This window comes from Lepisosteus platostomus, chromosome 9 (genome assembly GCF_059453375.1).
Source record: "Lepisosteus platostomus isolate fLepPlt1 chromosome 9, fLepPlt1.hap1, whole genome shotgun sequence".
NCBI classification, from domain to species: Eukaryota; Metazoa; Chordata; class Actinopteri; order Semionotiformes; family Lepisosteidae; genus Lepisosteus; species Lepisosteus platostomus.
In genome coordinates, this window is record NC_142619.1 from 61,392,174 (window position 1) to 61,412,182 (window position 20,009).

A 20,009-nucleotide genomic window follows, 5' to 3' on the forward strand; every position below is an offset into this window, starting at 1 on the left:
AGGATGCAGTCTTGGGAGTTGTAGTCTGGTTCGTCTCTAGTTTACGGTGATCACAGAAACCGTTACACAGAACGGAAAGATGGAGGAAAGAATCAGACTAACAATCAAGATCATGATCAGAAAAAAGCATGATAAAAGGATGTGAATGACCCTACCCCAACCCGGGAAATCCCATCCGTCTGCGCTTACAAGACCTCATGGTGGCCGAGAGAATTAATGTCCAGGATTTACCAGAAAAAGACAGCACTCAAATATCCCCAGCCACCAAACAGCATCATGCACTCCCTTTAAAAACCAAACACATTTAACTACATGCATGTGCAGAAAATACCCGGCACCATTAATCTAATCGATAGCCTAATGAAAACCCACTGTGTAGCTGTTTACAAAGACTGGAGGCCTGGAGCTCTTGCTTAAGCTGATTTGCCACAGTGCAAGATAGCGTGAAATACACGCATTTTTGACAGGCAAGGTGATTTCTGACCACAGACTAAAAGAATATATATTTTTGTTATCTTAATGTGGGTATTCATCGTGTGCTTGTATTGTTGCTGCCTTCTTGGTGCCAGTGGGTCCCGCTCCCAGGACTGGCCTACCTCCGACAGAGAAGGAGCCATCGTCTCTCCTGTGAATGAGCAGCCGGTCGAGGTGCACCGCAATCGGCGAGGGCTCTGGGTCCGAGGCGTTCCCGCGGGGGCCGTCGTCCTGCGAGGAGAAAAGTTGCACACATCTCAGTAGGGGCCTCTCTCCCCCGGTGCAGACTCCTAACCCCTGGCATGTCTCATTCCGACAATGGCGGGAAAAAGAAGCCCATCTCGGCGAGCCTGAGGAACCACAGGGCTGAAAGCAGCGCCACACTGGGCCCTGCAGCAAGGCCTTCCTCCCGGGCTCGACGGCACCGTGCGGCCAGGGGCCTGCAGGGGGCGCCCTTCAAACTTCCCCTCCCCAGCGCAAACGGGGCTCTGCTGCCTCGAACCCGCAAATGCACTCCTTCCGAAAGTCAGCCCAATGCCTGGGCGTGTTATCACCTTCAGCTGCTTAGAGAACGGGGGGAAAAACCGCAAACTAGGGGCTTCACGCATGGGAGGTGCCTCACAATTATAATGCACTGAAGTTTTAGTGAGGAGCACCTTTTATAATTCGGTTTCGGCTTGGTGTCCCGTATAACCACCAAAGTGCTTCAAAGAACAGCAGAGTACAGCGAAGAGTTCTTGTTTATAAGCCTCCCACTGCTTTCTCACACACAGCTCTGCGAGAACCAGGAGGACTTCAGGCTAAAATCTGCCGTGCAATTTTCAGCTGCCATAAAAGGCAGATAGGCTGCACAGCGCCATACTCTCCTCCCTTTATTCAATGAGGCTGTGCTTGCAGGACTCTCTTTTCATTGATGGTAATGGAATTTGTAAAAACAGCACCAGCAAGCCCCTATTGTAAAGAGAGCCGGATTTATTCCTTTTGAATATCATTCCACAGGGTCTCAGTGAAATTGATTTCTTTTTGGAAGAGGATAAAGACGGCAATAATAGCAGCCTCGCTTTCACAACATTCTCTCAGGAGGTACAGAAAAATCCCTTCCACGGTCAGGAGGATAAAAATAACGCCAGCATTTCCCACAACAAGACTGGTGTTCTCTTGAACTGGGTTTTCCTGAAAGAGAGCCTGCAGGGGATGGAACTTGCACTGGAGAAATTAAAATGCACACACTTAAGTCACCCTGCGATGTGGAAGAAAATACACCTTAACCTCCCTATCTATTGTACTTTAATTTGAGATGTAATTGAAAATAATCAAAATTGTTCCTGTATCTTAAATAAAGAGGGAGACTGGCTATAACAACTTTTTTTTTTCCCCAAATTAAAATTCTCATTTGACTGCTCAAAAGCTATTTAACTGTAGCAGTGCTGCAGCACACGTCGGACATTTGTATGAAGTGAACTTTTACTGCGTTAAAAAGCTGCAACAAAGGGGCAACTGTGTGCTTCACTCACCTTCAGGTTAATCCGGGTGTCAGAAATGGTGACCTTCATAGGAAGCACCTGGGAGGCGGAGCTGTCCTCGACGAGCCGGCCCAGGTTCCTGATGGAGGACAGCAGGAAGTCGGAGCTGACCCGACTGATCTCGCACTGCAGAAAGCCGTTCTGGGCCGCCAGCGGGGAGCAGGCCGCGGTGCTCGGCCCGCTGTCCAGGCGCAGCCTGACCTCCGGGGTGGACTTCCTGCGCCGGGGGTCTGTGGCAGCACCTGCCCCTGCGAGACACAGCCACACGTCTTTTCAGTGGGGCTCGGGAAGCAAGCCCAGCAACACAAAAGGCCCGCAATAGCAAACCTGCCAGTTACATCAGCAGCACGCTAGACAACATGTAAAATAAACCCCAACAGACCGAAAACAGGATTTAAGATTCAGTACGTTGCAATTTCTAGTAAAGGAATTCCAACTGAAAATGCTAACTCTTCTATTCTTTATTAATAATACGATAATAATAATAAATAATATTAATAAGCATGAGGAGCCTCCCCGTTTATGGCTTTCATTACAAACCTGCTCTTGATTTTCATACTAGGTAAAATGTACATATTCAATTCATAAAAATAATTCCCTTTTTTTCTTTAACACAAAATGTCTCATCTCCCCCTCACGCCTCCGACGCCCGCAAGTGGAGAAAAGCGCAGCGGTGAATGGGAATGGCTTGGGATTGGCATTTTAATTAACTTCTGCCGAACGGGAGGCTTGTGAAGGGCAGCAGCACAGCGAAGGTCACTCTGGATGGCAAGAAAGGCTACTGAATCACACGGAGCAACTCAGGTGCAATCAGGTGCTATCTATCAACCTTGTTTCTCCTATTGTGGAAAAGTACCATAAGCTGCTTTTGTGCATCTGCTGTTAAAAAGTATTAACATTAATGTATGGCAATGAACAAAAATGCTGTCTTTACTGACTGCTACTATTAATCTTCAAACTTGGATATTTGAAGGAGTCAGTTGTCTGGGAGGCCAGACCGATTTAAACAATTGTCTTCCACAACTACGTCCATCAATCTATCATGACCATCAGAATTTTATTAGCTCTCATGAAATCAGACCTAAAATTCAACCACAAACATCACCTTTTGTCGCTGGTGAACAACATGGAGCTCGCCCGGAGCAGGTGAGCTCATTATGCTGCATGACACTTGCTCTAAACGAGTTCGATCAACTAGGGGTTGTGGGCTTGCAGCCTTGGGAGGGCTACAAGCTGTACATCTCTGACACAAGCCCCGCCCTGGCTTGCAGTTCGCACCTTGTAAGAATTCCAACAGATGGCAATAAACTCCTTTCCTACGCCTGTGGGGTTCTGTCCCATTCCTCCTGTCGAACCCGTCTCTGAGCCCCGGGAGCCTCGGGTCTTCCCATCCCACCACTGTTCAGTGGGGCTCACGTCTGGAAGGGAGGGCTATCCAGAGCACACAGTAACGGTCACATCCCCGCCCCGCAACATCGCCATTCTTACGGGACCAGCATGCGGAGACACACTGCCCCGCGGGACAGCTGGCACTTTCGAATGAGCCCTCAAGCCACACACATCATTCTGATGTCTATCAGCCCTGCAGCAGCTTGAGCCTCACTCGTGCCTGCCCACTGATCTCAGAGACAATAACACACTACATCTGGCTGGGACATCTCGCCATGCTGGAAACGCCTGGCTGTGAAACACCCCAGACAACAAGCCAAGGTGCAGAAATAGCTCACAAGGTCTTAGAGTGCCTTCAGAAATTCACCTCCTTGGATCTTTCCACAATTTTTAATGTTGCCACGCGAAGAGGGATACATTTGCATTGGATTTTTGTCACTGATCTACACAAATTCAGTAAAGTCAAAGTGACTTACAAGTATGACTGATTTGATTATTAATTACTATTATACAATTGATTATTGATTAGTATTCTATTAGTACTATAAAGTAATGTCAAAATTTGAACATGCAATTTAAAAGGAAGCACCAAAATAACACCCCCTTTGCTACGACAATCCAAATTAAACCAGATTATATCAACATCTTCCATGAGATCACTTCTAAAACCTGAGTGAAGTCCAGCTGTGGTCACTCCCACCTGTCTACATAAGGTCCATCAGTTGACAGTGCATGAGGATTGCAAAGCCATGAAGACTATGGAGCTGTCTGTACACCTCTGTGATGGCACTGACCGAGAACCCAGTGGGCACCTTGACAGAACTACGGAGCTCTATGGCTGAGATTAGAGAACCTGCCCAGAGGATGACAACCTCTTCAGTGCTGCACAGACCCAGCCTCTATGGGAGCGTGGCTAGACGGAAGCTCAGGGTACCCCTGGAGTTTGCAAGGAGACACATGGCACACCTGGTGGCAAAACATTCTGTGATCTGATGACACAAAACCTGAACTTTCTCTGCCTGAATGTCTCTGTTTTCTGGTGCAAAGTGAACATCACTGCAACACCATGCCCACCATGAGGCACAGTGGTGGCAGCATCATCTTATGACGATCTGCAAAGATGCATGTGTGAAAATCCCCAAATCCAGATGTGCAAAGCTGATGCAGAAACACCCAAGAAGATTCAGATCTCTAACGGCTGCAAAAAGCGATTCTACACAGCACTCAGGACTCAGGAGGTGAATACTTCAGTAAAGATATTTTATACATTTTTGCTACACGATAAAATAATATTTTCCCCCTTAAACTGTTGTATACTGTATGGTGTTGGGGGATTGAATACTTTCTGAAGGCACTATAGTCCAGCCTCCAACACACCAGTGACACACAGGTATTCTCATGATAAGGGGACATACTGTTTTTTCTGTGCTCTTCCTTCTTGACTTCCACAAGGCTCCACATTCCGCAGATTTGATCAGCTCATCACCTGTGTTCAATCAGCTCTCACTAATGGGGCAATTTAATGCTCAGGCAACAGTTCCAATATTGACATTCTACCAATGGCACGTCAGAAATGAAGAAATGCCCTTCCTTGCCCATTAACTCAACTCTTCTGGCAGCCTCTCGAGGCAGTGGTCATATCCACCGAGCGGACAACTGCTAATAAAGAGCCTTTACATTAAAACATGTGACAACTGAATGGAAAAGACCAATAAGTCCTGCTCTTTTTACAATTAAGGTTATAAAACCTACAATTAGAACATGTACAGTATGGGGATTAAGAACAGGTTAATGGACAGGAAAAAGGTACAAATAAACACTCAAATTGAGGTGATGCAAGCACTTGTTAATGTCAATAATTAACAGTACTTCAGGGAACTATTTTAAGACTGAGGCTCCTCCTAACTTTATTGTGGGTTGTGGGAGTATGGAACAAGCTGCCCAGGCATGTAGCTGGAGACCAAGGCCTGGCTTTTCTCAAGAAACACATGGATGAGATCCTTGGTTCAATTAGCTGCTAACTACCAAGCCCTCACTGCAACTGTTCTAATATTAAAGATGTAGACCTTGGTATGATTATCAAACCAAATGCCGATCATACAATAAAAGGAAGGTTAAGATAGAAATGCACTAGCAAGACCCCATTTGTGATCACTGCATTACATTAAAAACAGAACTGGAATTCCGCTGGGATCAGTTCAGATAGGAAAGCCTAGATGCATTCCTAAGCTTAAAGGAACATCCTACACACAGAGGTCCAAGAAAATGAAATGCCTTAGTCTTGAACAGAAAAGACACTGAGTAGACCTGAACCAAGTCTCCCAAACCCTTAGACACTGACAAAGCGAAGCCAGTGAATGGACCTCCTGAATGGACCTTCGAACTCTGGAAGGACCCCAGAGAAATGGCGTATTCACAGCTGAGACAGAGGAGGCTCTTCTTCACACGAAGGCTTGAGGGAATACAAAGACACCCGTGGCTGCTTCCAAAAAGACAACCAAGGACTATGACAAGTAATAGAAAAAGAATAAGAATAAAGTAGACTTAGAAGATCAGAATTCCCATCTCCTATCTTATTGCCAGAGCATCTTCGTTCATAAACATCAGATAAGCCCTTCTTTTAATCGCAATAATTCCTTACATTTCTATATCACTTTTCTGGACACTCCACTCAAACAGGTAATGGGGATCCCCTCCACCACCACCAGAGTGCAGCCAACACCTGGATGATGCACCGGCAGCCAGAGTGCACCAGTACACTCCCCACACACCAGCTCTCAGTGGGGAGGAGAGCAGAGTGATGAAGCCAGTTCAGAGATGGGGATTATTAGGAGGCCATGAATTGGTAAAGGTCAGGAGGAAATTTGGCCAGGACACCAGAGTAGCCCCCTTACTCTTTTTCAAGAAACGCACAGAGAGTCAGGACCTCAGTTTTACATCTCATATGAAGGACGGCACCTTTTTACAGTATAGTGTCCCTGTCACCATACTGGGGCATTAGGACCCATAAAGACCGCAAGGTGGACACCCCCTGACAGAGAGAGGTCTACATCATATGCCGGTCTTAAACAACCCTGTTATCACACGATATTTGGTGGACAGCAGTTTAAATGGTAAAACAGATGCAATTCAAGGCACCATGTCAAAACTAAGTTTCAAAACGAAGACATCTGTACACGTGTAGGGAATTGCATTTTACAGCTGAGACTATGGGCTCTTCAAAAGCTTTGGAGCTCCTGTAGGATCTTGGGATTAAAGGCACAGAGAATCCCGAAAAAAGCTCAGGATCCAGATAAACCCCGATTCCCGCGGCCGGTTCCTACCCAGGCTGCGGTTGCTGAGGTACTGCCGGATGCTCACGTTCCCCAGCTGACTGGTCACCAGCTCGCTGACCTCCAGGTACACGGCCAGGCTCTCCCCCTTGATGTCCAGGCCGCAGTTGGCACCAAATATCTTAAACACCACCACCGACACCTTGAACGGGACGAGGACACGGAAAAGGCCCTGAGCTGAAGGGCCAACAGGCAAGTGGAACAACAGGTTGCACCTTACACTGGGAACGCTGGGATCTTGGACGAGCACTGAATAGACAAGATTATAAAGTTCAGTTTTAAGTGAGCAGCATTTGACCTATAGACCACCTACTGAGGTGCATCTCACAGTATAGGTGTCCTTATACGTGAAGTGAGGAGTCTCACCGAGTCAAATGCAATTGAAGTAACATACAGAGCGAAACTCTGCTGCCCTGTGCCCAAACACAGGGGCGTTACTTCCAGCCAGAGCCAGCCCCGCTGAATCAATTCTCTGTGCCGAACCATCAACTGAAATCTCAGGCACCTGTCTGTCGGCTCCAGCTCTCCGACCCCCAACACAGAGCCACTCTTGTATCTACACAGCAGGTACTAGAAAGACAGACAGGAAGCTGCAGACGCACACTCTTTACTGCGGGACCGAGTCAAGTCGCAGGAAGGGCTGAGGGGCGCGTTACCAGGTCCGGGGAGCTCTCCTCTGCGCTCTGGGAGGCGGCACTGACGGCGTCGGGCGACTCTCCCCGCTCGTGCTCCGGGCCCAGGGCCTCGTTCGCGCTCTCCGCGGGGCTCTGCTCGCTCGAGGCGTCTCTGAAGCCCGCCACCGACGCGTCGTCAGAAAGCCCATCTGTGGCAAGAAGTTCGACGTTTTCCTTTAATTAAACCACTTGCTGCAATCAAGGCCTCGTCTATATTGATTAAACATCTCGAGACACAACGTCCGTGCTGAAAGCATGTCTCTTCTACACATCAGCAAACCAAGCTCACCACAAACAAAGCATTTTCTCAGTTTCTCTTTTCTAGACTCCTTTCCCAAACATATTATTTTTTATACTTTATAACAAACACATTCCTCCTAATAAAAATACAGTGAAAATATGCAGGGCTAAAACACTGCTAGTTATAGTACCTGGGCAAGTAAAAAATACTTTCTTCACAACACTAAGATATTAACCTGCATTTGCTGCTTTTTTCATTGTCCTTACTGGAAAAATCAAACGTTGTACTAAAATATTACGCTTGCTGGTGTGCTCTATGAAGAATCGGCTACACAGCACATCAGCAGAGGACCAGAGAAGTCGACAGCATTTCCTGAATCTCCACAGTTCTGCTGCAGAAGAGTTTTAATGGATCTACTGCCATCTAGTGGAACCTGCGGGAAAGAGTCTACATGCATGTTAAGGTAAAGCAGACCCACACGTCAGTCACAATCAGCCAATTAGCCCAATTAGCCCACAGTCACCTCTATTTTCACACTGAGCAGCAACATGTAAATGTCAACAAACAAACCCACCAGGCAGCCGTTTGGCCTCCTCTTTTCTGCCGAGAAGATACGGAAACCTCATCTTCTCAAGACCAATACTGGAGTGTCTCCGAGCGCGACACTGAGAGCCCCCCGCCCCTCGAACCCCGGGCCGCGGGGGCCTTACCTCTCTCCGCGAGCAGAAAGCCGTCGCTGCTGTCGCTCTCCAGCATGTTCTCCTCCAGCAGGCTGCTGTCGATGGAGATGTTGTCCAGCGACCGCAGGGACGGGCTTTTCTTCAGGGTCTTGTAGGACACCGAGAAGCTGGACTGCGATCTCTCTTTCATGAGCCTCCCGCTTCAAAACACAACGACAAACACCTTCTCTATTGCAGCGCACTGCTGAAAGCGGTCTTTTCTAATCCGTCATAAAGGTTTAAAACGTCCTTTGGGTCCATAAATTTGTTGTCAAATGTCGCCTCACCCTGACCCTGGCCCTGACCCTGGCCCTGGCCCAGCTGTCCGGCGGGGAGACACCAGTGGTTAAACAGCGTCAGCCTTGTGGAAGCCTGGCTCATTAAACACAGTGACTGCCCGGACTGACACACTGCTGGTTCTGCTGTCCGGCCTTGTAAAAAACACTGATGTCGGAATCAGGTCTTAGTTAATGCGCTGAGAAAAATACAGTAGGGTGCTCCCCGTGACAGCCAAGAGAACTTAATGTAAGGCAGAACCCACTCAGATACAATACCTTCACACATAAAACTGTCATTCCTGCACTTATACAATGTTGTTATCACTGTGCACTACACAGTACTGTCCTTCAGCCTCGCCTGCCTTTTATCCCAGGGGGCGCTGGTGAGCAAGACCTCTCTGAGCCCCTCTCTGTGACAGGGGCTCCTGTTAATTCAGGGCAGTAAAACCCCACAAGCCTGCCTTGACCCCCCCACTCAAGGGACACCCACCACGCTAGTCTAATAACAAAGATGAATTCGGGCAAAGGGCTTTGCAGAAAACGACTTCACACACTGTATCTTAATGCCCAGCGCTGGCTGGTTTTCAGCTCTGACAAGAGGAGCAACATTGCACACGAGGTGGACATCGTTCCAGACAGGACTGAGGCCGCACGCAAGCGCTCATGAAAAGTCGGACTTAAATATGTTGAGGAGTACCTGCAGTGTTCTTTTCTAAATTTTACAGTTTATATCTATTGCATGGCTTTTAACATGATCAGCGCTCTTATCTTGACGCAGGCCAAGTTCAAGTGCATGCCTCTTACATCTCCAGGTCGTTAGGAGGCAAACAGTTTTAAAGCCAAACACTCTGAGTTTTTATTGTGCAGTAGGTGACCAGACACGTACCTGGTCCAGAAATGTCCACTGACAGGCCGAAGGAAATGAAGTTCAAATTAAGTTCCCTGCACTGCGCCACTGAATGCTAATGCCGAGACCCAGCTGTGTTCAAGATCTTTGAAGACATCGACAACGTCAACCCAGTGGGCTTCTCCAGAATGAACACAGCGAAACGGCAACCAAAGGACAGAGGAGTGGAGACTACACGCTTAATGAACACGAACTGCTAAAGAAGCACTGTCAGTTACGAAAAAGCTCATCATTCTAAAAATCTCTGACGCCAGCGACGCTGACCGACAGCAGCAGACGGGGCCGGACTGAGGACGGACACAGCAGCACAGCCACTTGTCCACACACGGTGGGGCCTTCCTGGCGCCGGACACAGGCCTGCGGCTGACCGGTGAGGCTGGAGGACCTCCTTCGGCTGTCCGTCTGCCACCCATCTGCCCGGCTCTGCGCTGGGCAGCTCGAGAGGGGCGTCAGAGCCAAGGCGTGGGAAAGTGTGAAGGAGATGACTGTACAAATAACGTGAGAAAAGGCTAAAAAAAATCCTGAAGGCACTAACATATAAACTGAAACTTCTGAATCTTCCTGATTCAGTCATTTTCCTATACCAATACAGTGTGCAAGAGTTTAGTACAGAGGTGCTTCTCTGCAGTGAAGGGACCAGCACATAGTCACAAACATAAGACACGGCACATTTCCTCCATCTACATTCCAGCTGGACTATGAGACAGGCCTTTATTTAGACAAAACCCTCTTCAGAATTACGTCCTCGGCATTGTGAACGATGCTGAACACTTCACGACGGGTAAATTGTTTGACAGCGATTGGTACGTATCAAGGGACTGGCTGCAGGCACAACCTGTAGAAGACCATTTTAGTCCTCGTTCTGAACCCTTTAGTTATCCGATCTCTGCGCCTGAGGTCCAAACCCATCCGATTTCTGCGGAGCCCTGAGTGGTCTTGGGCTGCAGGATGTGCCAGGACACAGACTCCGCACATTACTGTCCAGACAGGCCCTGTCGGTGCTCATCAGCCCCTCGCCGCTCAGCCAAAACATGTTTGCGTCTGAAGTGCCCAGGACAGGCTTTGACATCACCGCAGGGTATGAACAGAGAGGACCTGATTCTGAGCCTTTAACAAATACAGCAGATGTAGAGATGCAGCCATTCAAAATGCGCGGTAAAAACCTGCGGTACAGTAACCTACCCGCAGGGCACCGCGGTAAGCGATTGGCTGGCCAAAATGACCGACAGGGGCACTCGTGGTGCATTGGTTGGTAGTGAAAAGATTTAATCATTTAATGTCTTTACTGTGCACATTTTAATCCGCTTAGTTTTGAATATTTATATGGAATTTTACCACTAAAGGGAAATTTTAGTAGCTGAGGATAAAAAGAAGAGGAGCATAACGCATCTGAAGGTCATAAACGATATTAATTTAGGAACATAAACATTACTGTATGTACATAAACTGTACTGTGTATGGCTGGTCTTGACAGTTTAAAGAAAAAATACACACCAGTCTTCCATTTCTCCCTAAACATTTTAAGCATGAAAGTTTTATGAAACGGTACCCAAATATGTGATTGCTGTATAGAATGAATTTTAATTTTTAAAAATTATTTAACACGAAAATTAAGCTGTTTACATCTTCCGCCTGAGAACAGTCACCCGTTGCTACCCAACGCAGAAACACAGCCACTAACTAGCAAAGAGAGGACATTAGCTAGCCAATATGATAAAGAAATAAATGATTATTTTGTTTATTTCTTTTGCACATTTATTTGAACATTTCCATCGATTGTACAAGCACTTGGAAACTGTCCAATCCCTAGTTCATCAGGCATTTTCTTTTACGCTGCGGGCATTCTCCTGGTCTGTGTCTTCTAGGATATAATGCCAGCGAACTCTTGTTTTTATGTCCACTATAACAGACAATCTCCTTTGCTTTTAACCGAGCGTTTAATAATTTCCTAAAATGAAAATGATTTACTTTATTTCCCTCACGGGATCAATAAAAGTATCTATCATCTGTCTAAACTATGGGACAGAATTCTGGGGTCTCCCCATACCAGAGATTATGGTAGGGCTTCAGAATGGTGATTGGCTGACACCATCTGACACCCCTCTGATTGGAGAAAAAAGACGTGCTGGTTTGCTATACATACAGTACTGTACCGGGAAGAGGATTTCTTTCTGTTCGAAACGTGTATTTTAAAAGTTTAAGAAGTAAAAACCTTACAGCGTACACAGATTTCGTCATCTTTGTCTTATGCATAATAATGTTCACCGCTCTGTCTAGCAAATTAATAATAAACTTTATTTTATATAGCGTTTTAAACGAATAAGTAATTAGATTGCTCATAAACCTAATCACTTGCTTTTTCTTTTTATTTAGGCTCAGATTTCAACTATAGATCGTATTATTAATAACCATAATAACAACCAACCAACAAAAACAACCATATAAACATAATACCAACCAAAAACATAGATAACGACCACAATACAAAATCAAATATATCAAACCATTATACTCTCGCTAATTCCTCCAATTATCATAATCCCGCCCCTTATGCAAAACCAAACCCTCCTCCCATCCCAGTTTATCCTCTTTATCATCCTCAAAATCCACCTCGATTTTCAACTTAAAGCATTACTGCTTACTGGGTTTTTTTTTGGGGGGGGGGGGGGGGGAGGGGTCTTTCGCTGGAAATCTCGCCTGCTTCTACTTTACGAGTACAACCCCCTCTCTGCCGGAGTGCTGGCTGTGACGAATTAAACCGGTTTCACAGGTATTTTCAAAGTAGGAAGTACAGTGTTAAGTGGTAGCTGGGCTCCTCAATAGAATCGCTTTAACATGCTAATGCGTTGGTTTAATAGTCCGGGAGTGGCAAGCTTCCAATGTCAACTCGACTCGATTGGAAGACAATGAACGTATTTTAGCCCTAAATGAATTAATAGCAAACATGGTTTACATAAAATACATTTTTCCAAGAAAGTTTATAATAATACGATCTATAGTTGAAATCTGAGCCTAAATATAAAGGAAAAGCATTTTCAGAGAGCAATCACGCTGTGTTTATGTAGAAAAAGTGATTAGGTTTATGAGCAATCTAATTACCTATTCGCTTAAAACGCTATATAAAATAAAGTTTATTTAGAGATGAATGATCAGTGTCGCAGTTTAAATAATTTTCGTAGGAGGGCTTGGACAGATTCCAAGTGCATTTTTACAATTTACGTTGCAATTTAGAGCTTTCTGGCAAGAGGAGACACCCAAATTATAATGTAACATGCCACTGTTTGTGCATGAACAAAGTTATACTGCAATTTTCCTTAGATACGCGATTAAAAAAAAAAATTTTTTGAATCCCCCGCGGAACACACTCCATAAGAATCAGCGCTTTTATACAGTATATCGCTTTTAAACACATATTTAAACACGCGTTTACGATTTAAATCAAAACGCGATTCAAATCAATATAAATGTTTATTTTGTAACGCATAGGTGACTATTCATTGTTATTAAAAAGACTTAAATTCGATCATGTTGTGATATTTAGAAATATAAATTTGTTTGGTGCGAGTGAGGTTTTATTTAATCTCTGACCAAGGGAAACGTTTCATTTTTTCAAAGAAATGTTTGTTAAAAAATAAAGTCATAGTTCCATGGGATTCAATCACAGACCATGTGACATGGGAGTCAGGAAACTAACACACAGCGCCACCAGATTTGACAACGCTATAAAAACGCTATAAAATAATGTGACTAGGCACAGAACAAGTTTACAGCACAGTACAATAATAAATGCTGACCATGACTTTAGAAGCATAAATTACCTTACACTCAATTTAAACACAAGCTGTCTTTAGCCCTCTAAGCTGGTTCATACAGAAATGTAGAGATCCAGGCTCAGAACACACAGTTTCATTAGCGAATACATATGCAGGACAACTAGAGAAGACGTTTTACAGAGGATGGATTTTTAGAAACATCCCATCAGTGACATCACTGAAGTCAACTCCTAGGTACTGTAACTGTCGTGTGGATAGTTTCACAAGAATCAGACAAAGGTTTAAGCATCGCTTGTTCTAGATAAAACTGCAAAAAAAAACAAAACAACAACCCATAATGTACTTCTTTGCGGCTCTGTTTGCCCAAATCATATATTCACAACGTGAAATCTAGAAAATAATATTACGTAACCAAAATCCGCAATATGGAAACAGAACCTGTGTAATTGTTGATAGATGATGTACTCGTAACATTTTTACAAGACGAACTACAACATTTAAAAAATGACTTGTATGTACTTGATATCTCTAATCAATCCACGGCGACATTGTTAAAAGCAGAGTCCCAGCACAAAACGAAACTAAAACGCATACCGTTTCGCGCTTCTTATTAGTTGCTCAAAAGTAATTTGACCGTATGAAATGCATAATATAAACCTAGAAACATATACGTGAGCAGTATTTACGCACTGTAGTATCGGTGTTAAGACATACCTCTCAAATACTATAAATCAAGTTAAAAATATCTCAAGACCGATTCTGGTCATAATGAAACCATGTTTCGTGTATGTTTTCTTTAAAGTACCGAGACCAGCCATATACTGTATGTTTATGTTCCAAAATTAATATCGTTTATGGCCTTCACACGCGTTGCAGTATGCTCCTATTCTTTTTATGCTCAGCTACTAAGATTTCCCTTCAGTGGTAAAATTAGATATGAATATTCAATACTTAAACGGGCACAGTTAAGACATTAAATATACATATACATACTGTATACAGTACAGTTTGCATACGGTAATATGTTTATGTTCCTAAATCAATCTCTTTTATGAGCATGTGAAAGGCATGGTGAATCACTGTACTTTGCATGATTGGAAACAAATGCGTGATTGCGAAATGCTGTGGTGTTACTTTTACAAAGACGGTCAATGAAAACAAGAATGTTGACCAGGGCAATACTTTGAATTTACACTTACAGCTTGTCCAAGGTCATTCATTATTAATACTATTAGTAATATCGTCGTTAAAGACTGATGGCCACAGCTCAAACATGAGAGGTTGAGCTTTATTAGCTCCACCTTGCGGAAATTCTGGATACTATTATTTTGCTTGTCGTATTATAGGAGAATTTACGGTAACTAGCGGTATTTACCGGTAACTCGCGTATTTACCGGTAGCTTGCGGTAGACTGCGTACAGCGTACCGGAAAATAATGCGGTATCGCCCGCGCATTTTGAATGGCTGCATCTGTACACTCTCCACTGAGCGCTACCCTGCACAGCTGTAGGAGTTGGGAACAAGCTACCCTGCCATGTTTTCAAAGCTCACACCCAGCAGGACACGATCAACAAACTGATCACATACTAGCGACCAATAGTATCCTTTCTTCACTGCGGAAAATGGGATTTTCGTCCCCAGAATGGAATGAAAACTGTCTGCAGATTGCCAGTACGAGACGGATAAAATCTGAAATGAATAAAGACATCGTTCTCAGGGCCACAGAAGGTGAAGAACCACGTAATGGCTCTGGGTCAAGGGGCCTTCAGGAGGTTTATTTGCAGCTGTGCCCTTATATTAAACAAACTGGACTGAAGTGCTCTTCACCAGGCTATCTAAACTATTTCCATAGATGGAGCAAGCACAGCATAACGCGTTGTGCGTTAGTTGACATCCGCAACACGGAAAGAACAGGGAATCCTCACAGGGGTAACCGAGCCGATGACACAGCACAGTTCCGGGTTCAATGAAGTCACGAAAGGCTCGGATGGATGAAAAAGCAGAAGACACCAGAGGATGCAAGATGCCACGCCGCAGTTCAGCGAAGGTTTCGAAAAGTTTTAATTCATTATGAAAAAGGCCATTTTCCCAGAAAACGCTTAAGAAGACGCACACAAAAGTGAATCCCTTGCAGCGCTCTGAATCCAAGCGGCGTTTCATAAAGATCTATAGCTACGTACAGCCCCAGTCACTTTCTGTTCTCACCAGGAACAGGTGTTTAGAAGTGATCAGTGCATTTGCAATAAAACTATCCAAAATATTTCTGCACATGGCATGGTGGCAATTTCTAATCAGGTTATCCCACCTTTCAGTTATTCCCAAAAGTTTACTAACTATACAACAGGCGTCTGTAAATTTAAAGGGCACTTAATAGGTCAAGTCAAGAACGGACGTAGCTCACTTCAAGCCTGCCAGTCTTAAGGAGCTTAATTTGGAACGCACAAGATAAGAGCTTTAAGCAACCTGCAGGCTGATGTCAAACCCTGGGATACCTGACCTGTGCCTCGATCGCCACACACGGCTGTGGCCGCCGGCAAACACTCTGCAGCGTCGGCAGAAACAAGGACCCTTTCAGTACCTCGACATCGACTGAGGCATCCTGGTCCCCGGTCTCTCTCGGCTGCCGTTGCAGTCTCTGGAGGGCAAGGCCGCCTCGGCTCTGGAGGCACCGGTGTCGCATGGAGAGTCTCCCGAGTCTCCCGCCCTCAGCCTCCCGTCTGCAGCACCCGGGAGCTCGTTCTGGGGCGCTCGCCCGGCCGCCAGGCTGTCCTGCTCCTCGTGGGTGCGATCGCCGACCGAAAGGGGGTCGCCGGGACCCCCGCAGGCGTCCTCCGAGTCCCCAGCCGCGGCTCCTGTGCCGTCCTCCCCGTCCGACCCCTCGGAGCAGCTCCTGGTGCCGCAGCCCGGAGTGGGCTGCAGCGGCGCCGGCCCGGGTGCCGCCGCCCCCCCGCCCCGGTGGCACAGCAAGTCGTCGACCGAGGACGAGCTCTGGAGAGCCGCCCCCGCCCCCTTCCCGGCGCACGCCAGAGCCTCGCCCCCGGGCCCCGGCTGCGCCCGGCTCTCGGAAGGGGAGGTGTCGGAGTCTACGGGGCTGACGTGGTCGGACCCGGGGAACTTGCCCCCCGTCTCGGCCTCGGGAACCGGGTGAAGCAGCAGGGCCACCTCGGCGCTTTTCAGCAGCAGCCCCACGCAGACGTCGCCCTGGCCCCTGTGCGTCCCGGCCGCCGGCTCCAGGTCCCCCTGCAGGGTCTGCTGCAGGGTCCGGAGGGACTGCTGGAGGCGCAGCAGGAACAGGTACTGGTAGTGGCTGACCTGCAGGCTCAGGTGCTTCTGGACGTGCACCAGGACGTGGACGCCCGCCTCCCCGGGAGAGGGGGCGGACTGGGAAGACGTGGGAAGGCCGTCCAGGGAGTGCGGCTTCCTGATGCCGTTGGTCACCGGCTCGGAGTCCGTGCTGTAGTAATCCTTCAGGAGCTTCTTGCGCTGCAGCCGGCTGCTCAGCTCTGCCGACTCGCTCTTCGGGATGCCCGACGGGGCGTGTAGGTGCTCCTGGCTCTGGGCGTGCCTGGCAGGCTGGCACACCCAGATGGAGAGGGGAAAGGAGTCCACAAAGGGCACCGGCCGACCCCTCCCGCTCTTCATCCCTTCGTAGTCCACCCAGAACTGCGAGAAATGCACAGCCCACAGGTCGGTGGCAGCCAAGGTCTTCAGTGCGTTTGTGCTCAGGCTGGGCGTGACGAAGCCCCTGTAGATGTCGTGCATCTTCGTGTCCTGCTCGTGGGCGTGCCTCTGGAACACCGGGTGCAGGACGCTGAAGCTGTCCGGCCTTTTGGGGAAGCTCGTGAAGGCGCTGCTGAAGAACTCCTGCTCCTTGAAATCCTGCAGCACGGCCTCCAGGCTGGAGCGCGTGCACTTGGAGGAGTGCCTGGTGTTGGTGGCGACCATTTCCGAGGTCTGGACGGAGATGGAGCCCGGGAGGTCTGGGTGGCCCTTCAGCTCCTTCTCCAAGGGAACGATCAGCTGGGAGAAGGACAAGAACGACACGGATGAAGTGGGGGGAAAAAAAAGCAGTGATGAGGCTTAATGAACATAACTTAAGGGGGAACAACCGAATAGATTTAAAGTCCGGAAGAACCTGCAATGTAGCACAACACAGCCAATCACTCTCTCCCACCCAAAAAAAGGGACTATTGAGAACCAAAATTCCTATTGCATTCTAAATGTTTGCTTTCATATCAACTTTTACAAAATGCTTTTGCGCCTTTACAAGGATATTGTGTCCTAAGAAAGGCGATGTTTAGTTCAGCTCCGGCAACGGGGCAGCTGGATCTCGACTGGACGCCCCCTGGTGAAGCCCGGCGCACCTTCAGCATCAGCCCGTCCACTCTGAAGTCCACGTGCTCGTCGGGCTTCTCGTGGTCGTCCAGCTTGTACAGGGCCATGAACTGCTCCAGGCTCTGCCGCAGGTCCAGCGCGAACTGGTTCAGCCACACCAGGCTCCGGCCGTCCAGCACCAGCTGCAGGGCGTTGAGCTGCACGTACAGGTTGGGGCAGGGGACTGCAGAGAGCGAGGGAGACCTCAGACACCAGGAGCGCTTCACATTGAATAACCCCCCCAACACCACTACTGCTGCTGCTTGTAAACGTCACTCCACACAGCACCTTTCACAGTTACGTCTCAAAGCGCTTTCCAGTAAGAAAAAGAGGGAACAAGGAGAAGAGGTACCAAAACTAGCACAACTGGAAAACAAGGGTTGGGAGTACGGAGGAGGAAGCAAGGGGCAGCCTTCCTGAAGAAGGGGGCTTTTGAGTCTCGACCTGAATGCGCTCAGGGAAGGTGGCTCTCTGACACTCTTAGGGACTGAACACCTGAGCACTGAGGCATAGCGAGAGAGGGAAAGTTGAAGTCTTGGCGAGGTTTGTATTTAGCAGGTGTGCCTTTGTTCCATTTCTCTCACACGTTAAGACAGCAGAGTGGAGAAGTGTTCAGGGCTCAGGTCTTGAGACTGGGGGGGCTCAGGTGGGGAGCTGCTGGTGTCCCCTGGAGTACTGTACATTGCTCAAGACTGCTCCGGTGAAATGAACTGCTCAGCAGTACATATTGTATGGGTACAAACAGAAGTCACTTTGGATCAAAGCATCAAGCAAATGGAATAATAATAAAGCTGTGAAATTAGATTGGGATTTTCACAGCTTTATTATTATACTTCCCTGCATATGAGTACAGTACATCACCACTGCTAGCACAGATGTGACAGCAAAGATATGATTTTAACCAAATTGTGGTTTGCCTTTTTTCCCTAATAACTTAAGCTATAAATCAACATAGAATAATCAGCACTCATTATTTGTGCTAAACTATGATGCACTAGTCCTGTTATGCTGGCAATGTTACTACAAATGGTCAGAGCACTTCAATTGACTCATGATGCATTAGTTTGATGATCAAGGTTCGTTTTACCCCACTGATGATGTGTTGTTGCAGTAGTAACCCTACACAGCACGACAGGAACTGCAGATTCTGACACTGGAAGTCTTTGACTGAGGAGCCAACCGTGTGAAGCTCCCGTCTTTGGGATTATGATCGGACACCTCTAAGTCAGAATCCCCCTAAAAGGGGGACAGGTCGGCACTACATGCATCAAGAACAGATCTGCGTGAATTCTGAGGAAAAGCCTTGCAGGTATAGAAATCTGACTCTGACCTGGGGTCATTACTCCTGACCTGGCTTGAATGCACTGTGAACAGACTGCTCTCAGTGACATGTCACTGCGATACGTGCTGTAGATGACACCCTAGGAATAGCTGAAAGGTGGGAAGAACATCATCAGGAAAAGCCACTGGGCCATGAGAGGAAATATTTCCTATGACCCAATAGGGCTGATGGTGGTCACTCTTACAAACCCATTCATGGTGATAACATAGGGCGACCATGGTTGGTCCCAGACTATAAAACCGTCTGCAACACTGCTGGAGCTCAGGACACTATGGGGGATGTGTGTCTTCTCCCAATGTCCAGTGGATATGGCCACTTTCATCACAAACCCGTGTCAAACCTCCACTGGACTGCGCAGTGACCCCTACACTGGGCACTCACTCGGGTAGTCCTTTCCGTCGGGAAAGTAGTACTCTGTGAATTCCAGATGAACGGCTGGCATTTCCTGGGGAAGGTAGAGAGTCCTCTTGTTGCAAGAGACCATGGCTTTGGGGACTGAACGATGCTGCTCCGCGGTGGACACCTAACACATTAAAACAAGGATGATCAGAAACGTGCATTTCACAAATACGATAAGTTAGGCAGCTGTTACTGTTCTGGTGCAGTGCAGGGGAAGTCCTGGCACAGCCCAGACCCAGACCCGACTCCGGAAGAACTGCCCAAGAGTGATCACTTTATAATGAGTACAGACGTTTAATATTCCTTCAATTCAACTGATTCCAAATCAGAATCAGAGCAACCTAACTACCATAAACAGCCCATTAATCTGAAAAGATGCACCCAAGGACAGGTAAACTCTATTTGAGCTCCTCAGATGGAATTACGTACAGTAGACTTAGAAGATCAGAATCAAATCTCCTAGCTTTATCTTACTGCCAGAGCACACAAACATCAGATAACCCCTTCTTTTAATCACAATAATTCCTTACACTTAGACAGCTCTTTTCTGGACACTCCACTCAAAGCACTTTACAGGTAATGGG

At 47.1% G+C, this 20,009-nt stretch overlaps 1 protein-coding gene across 2 annotated transcripts in view; it reads right to left on the reverse strand.

The window, feature by feature from the left end:
- The window catches only part of bltp3b (bridge-like lipid transfer protein family member 3B), a 65,041-nt gene that overhangs the window by 5,733 nt on the left and 39,299 nt on the right, over positions 1 to 20,009 (reverse strand). For both annotated transcript variants that reach the window (XM_088646014.1, XM_088646013.1), the window contains exons 12-19: positions 19,408 to 19,549; positions 17,675 to 17,868; positions 15,889 to 17,330; positions 8,344 to 8,513; positions 7,375 to 7,541; positions 6,710 to 6,860; positions 1,989 to 2,245; positions 597 to 705 (exon numbers count right to left, since the gene is read on the reverse strand). In XM_088646014.1, the coding sequence (XP_088502140.1) occupies positions 597 to 705; positions 1,989 to 2,245; positions 6,710 to 6,860; positions 7,375 to 7,541; positions 8,344 to 8,513; positions 15,889 to 17,330; positions 17,675 to 17,868; positions 19,408 to 19,549 (2,632 nt within the window). The remainder of the gene's footprint in view (positions 1 to 596; positions 706 to 1,988; positions 2,246 to 6,709; positions 6,861 to 7,374; positions 7,542 to 8,343; positions 8,514 to 15,888; positions 17,331 to 17,674; positions 17,869 to 19,407; positions 19,550 to 20,009) is intronic.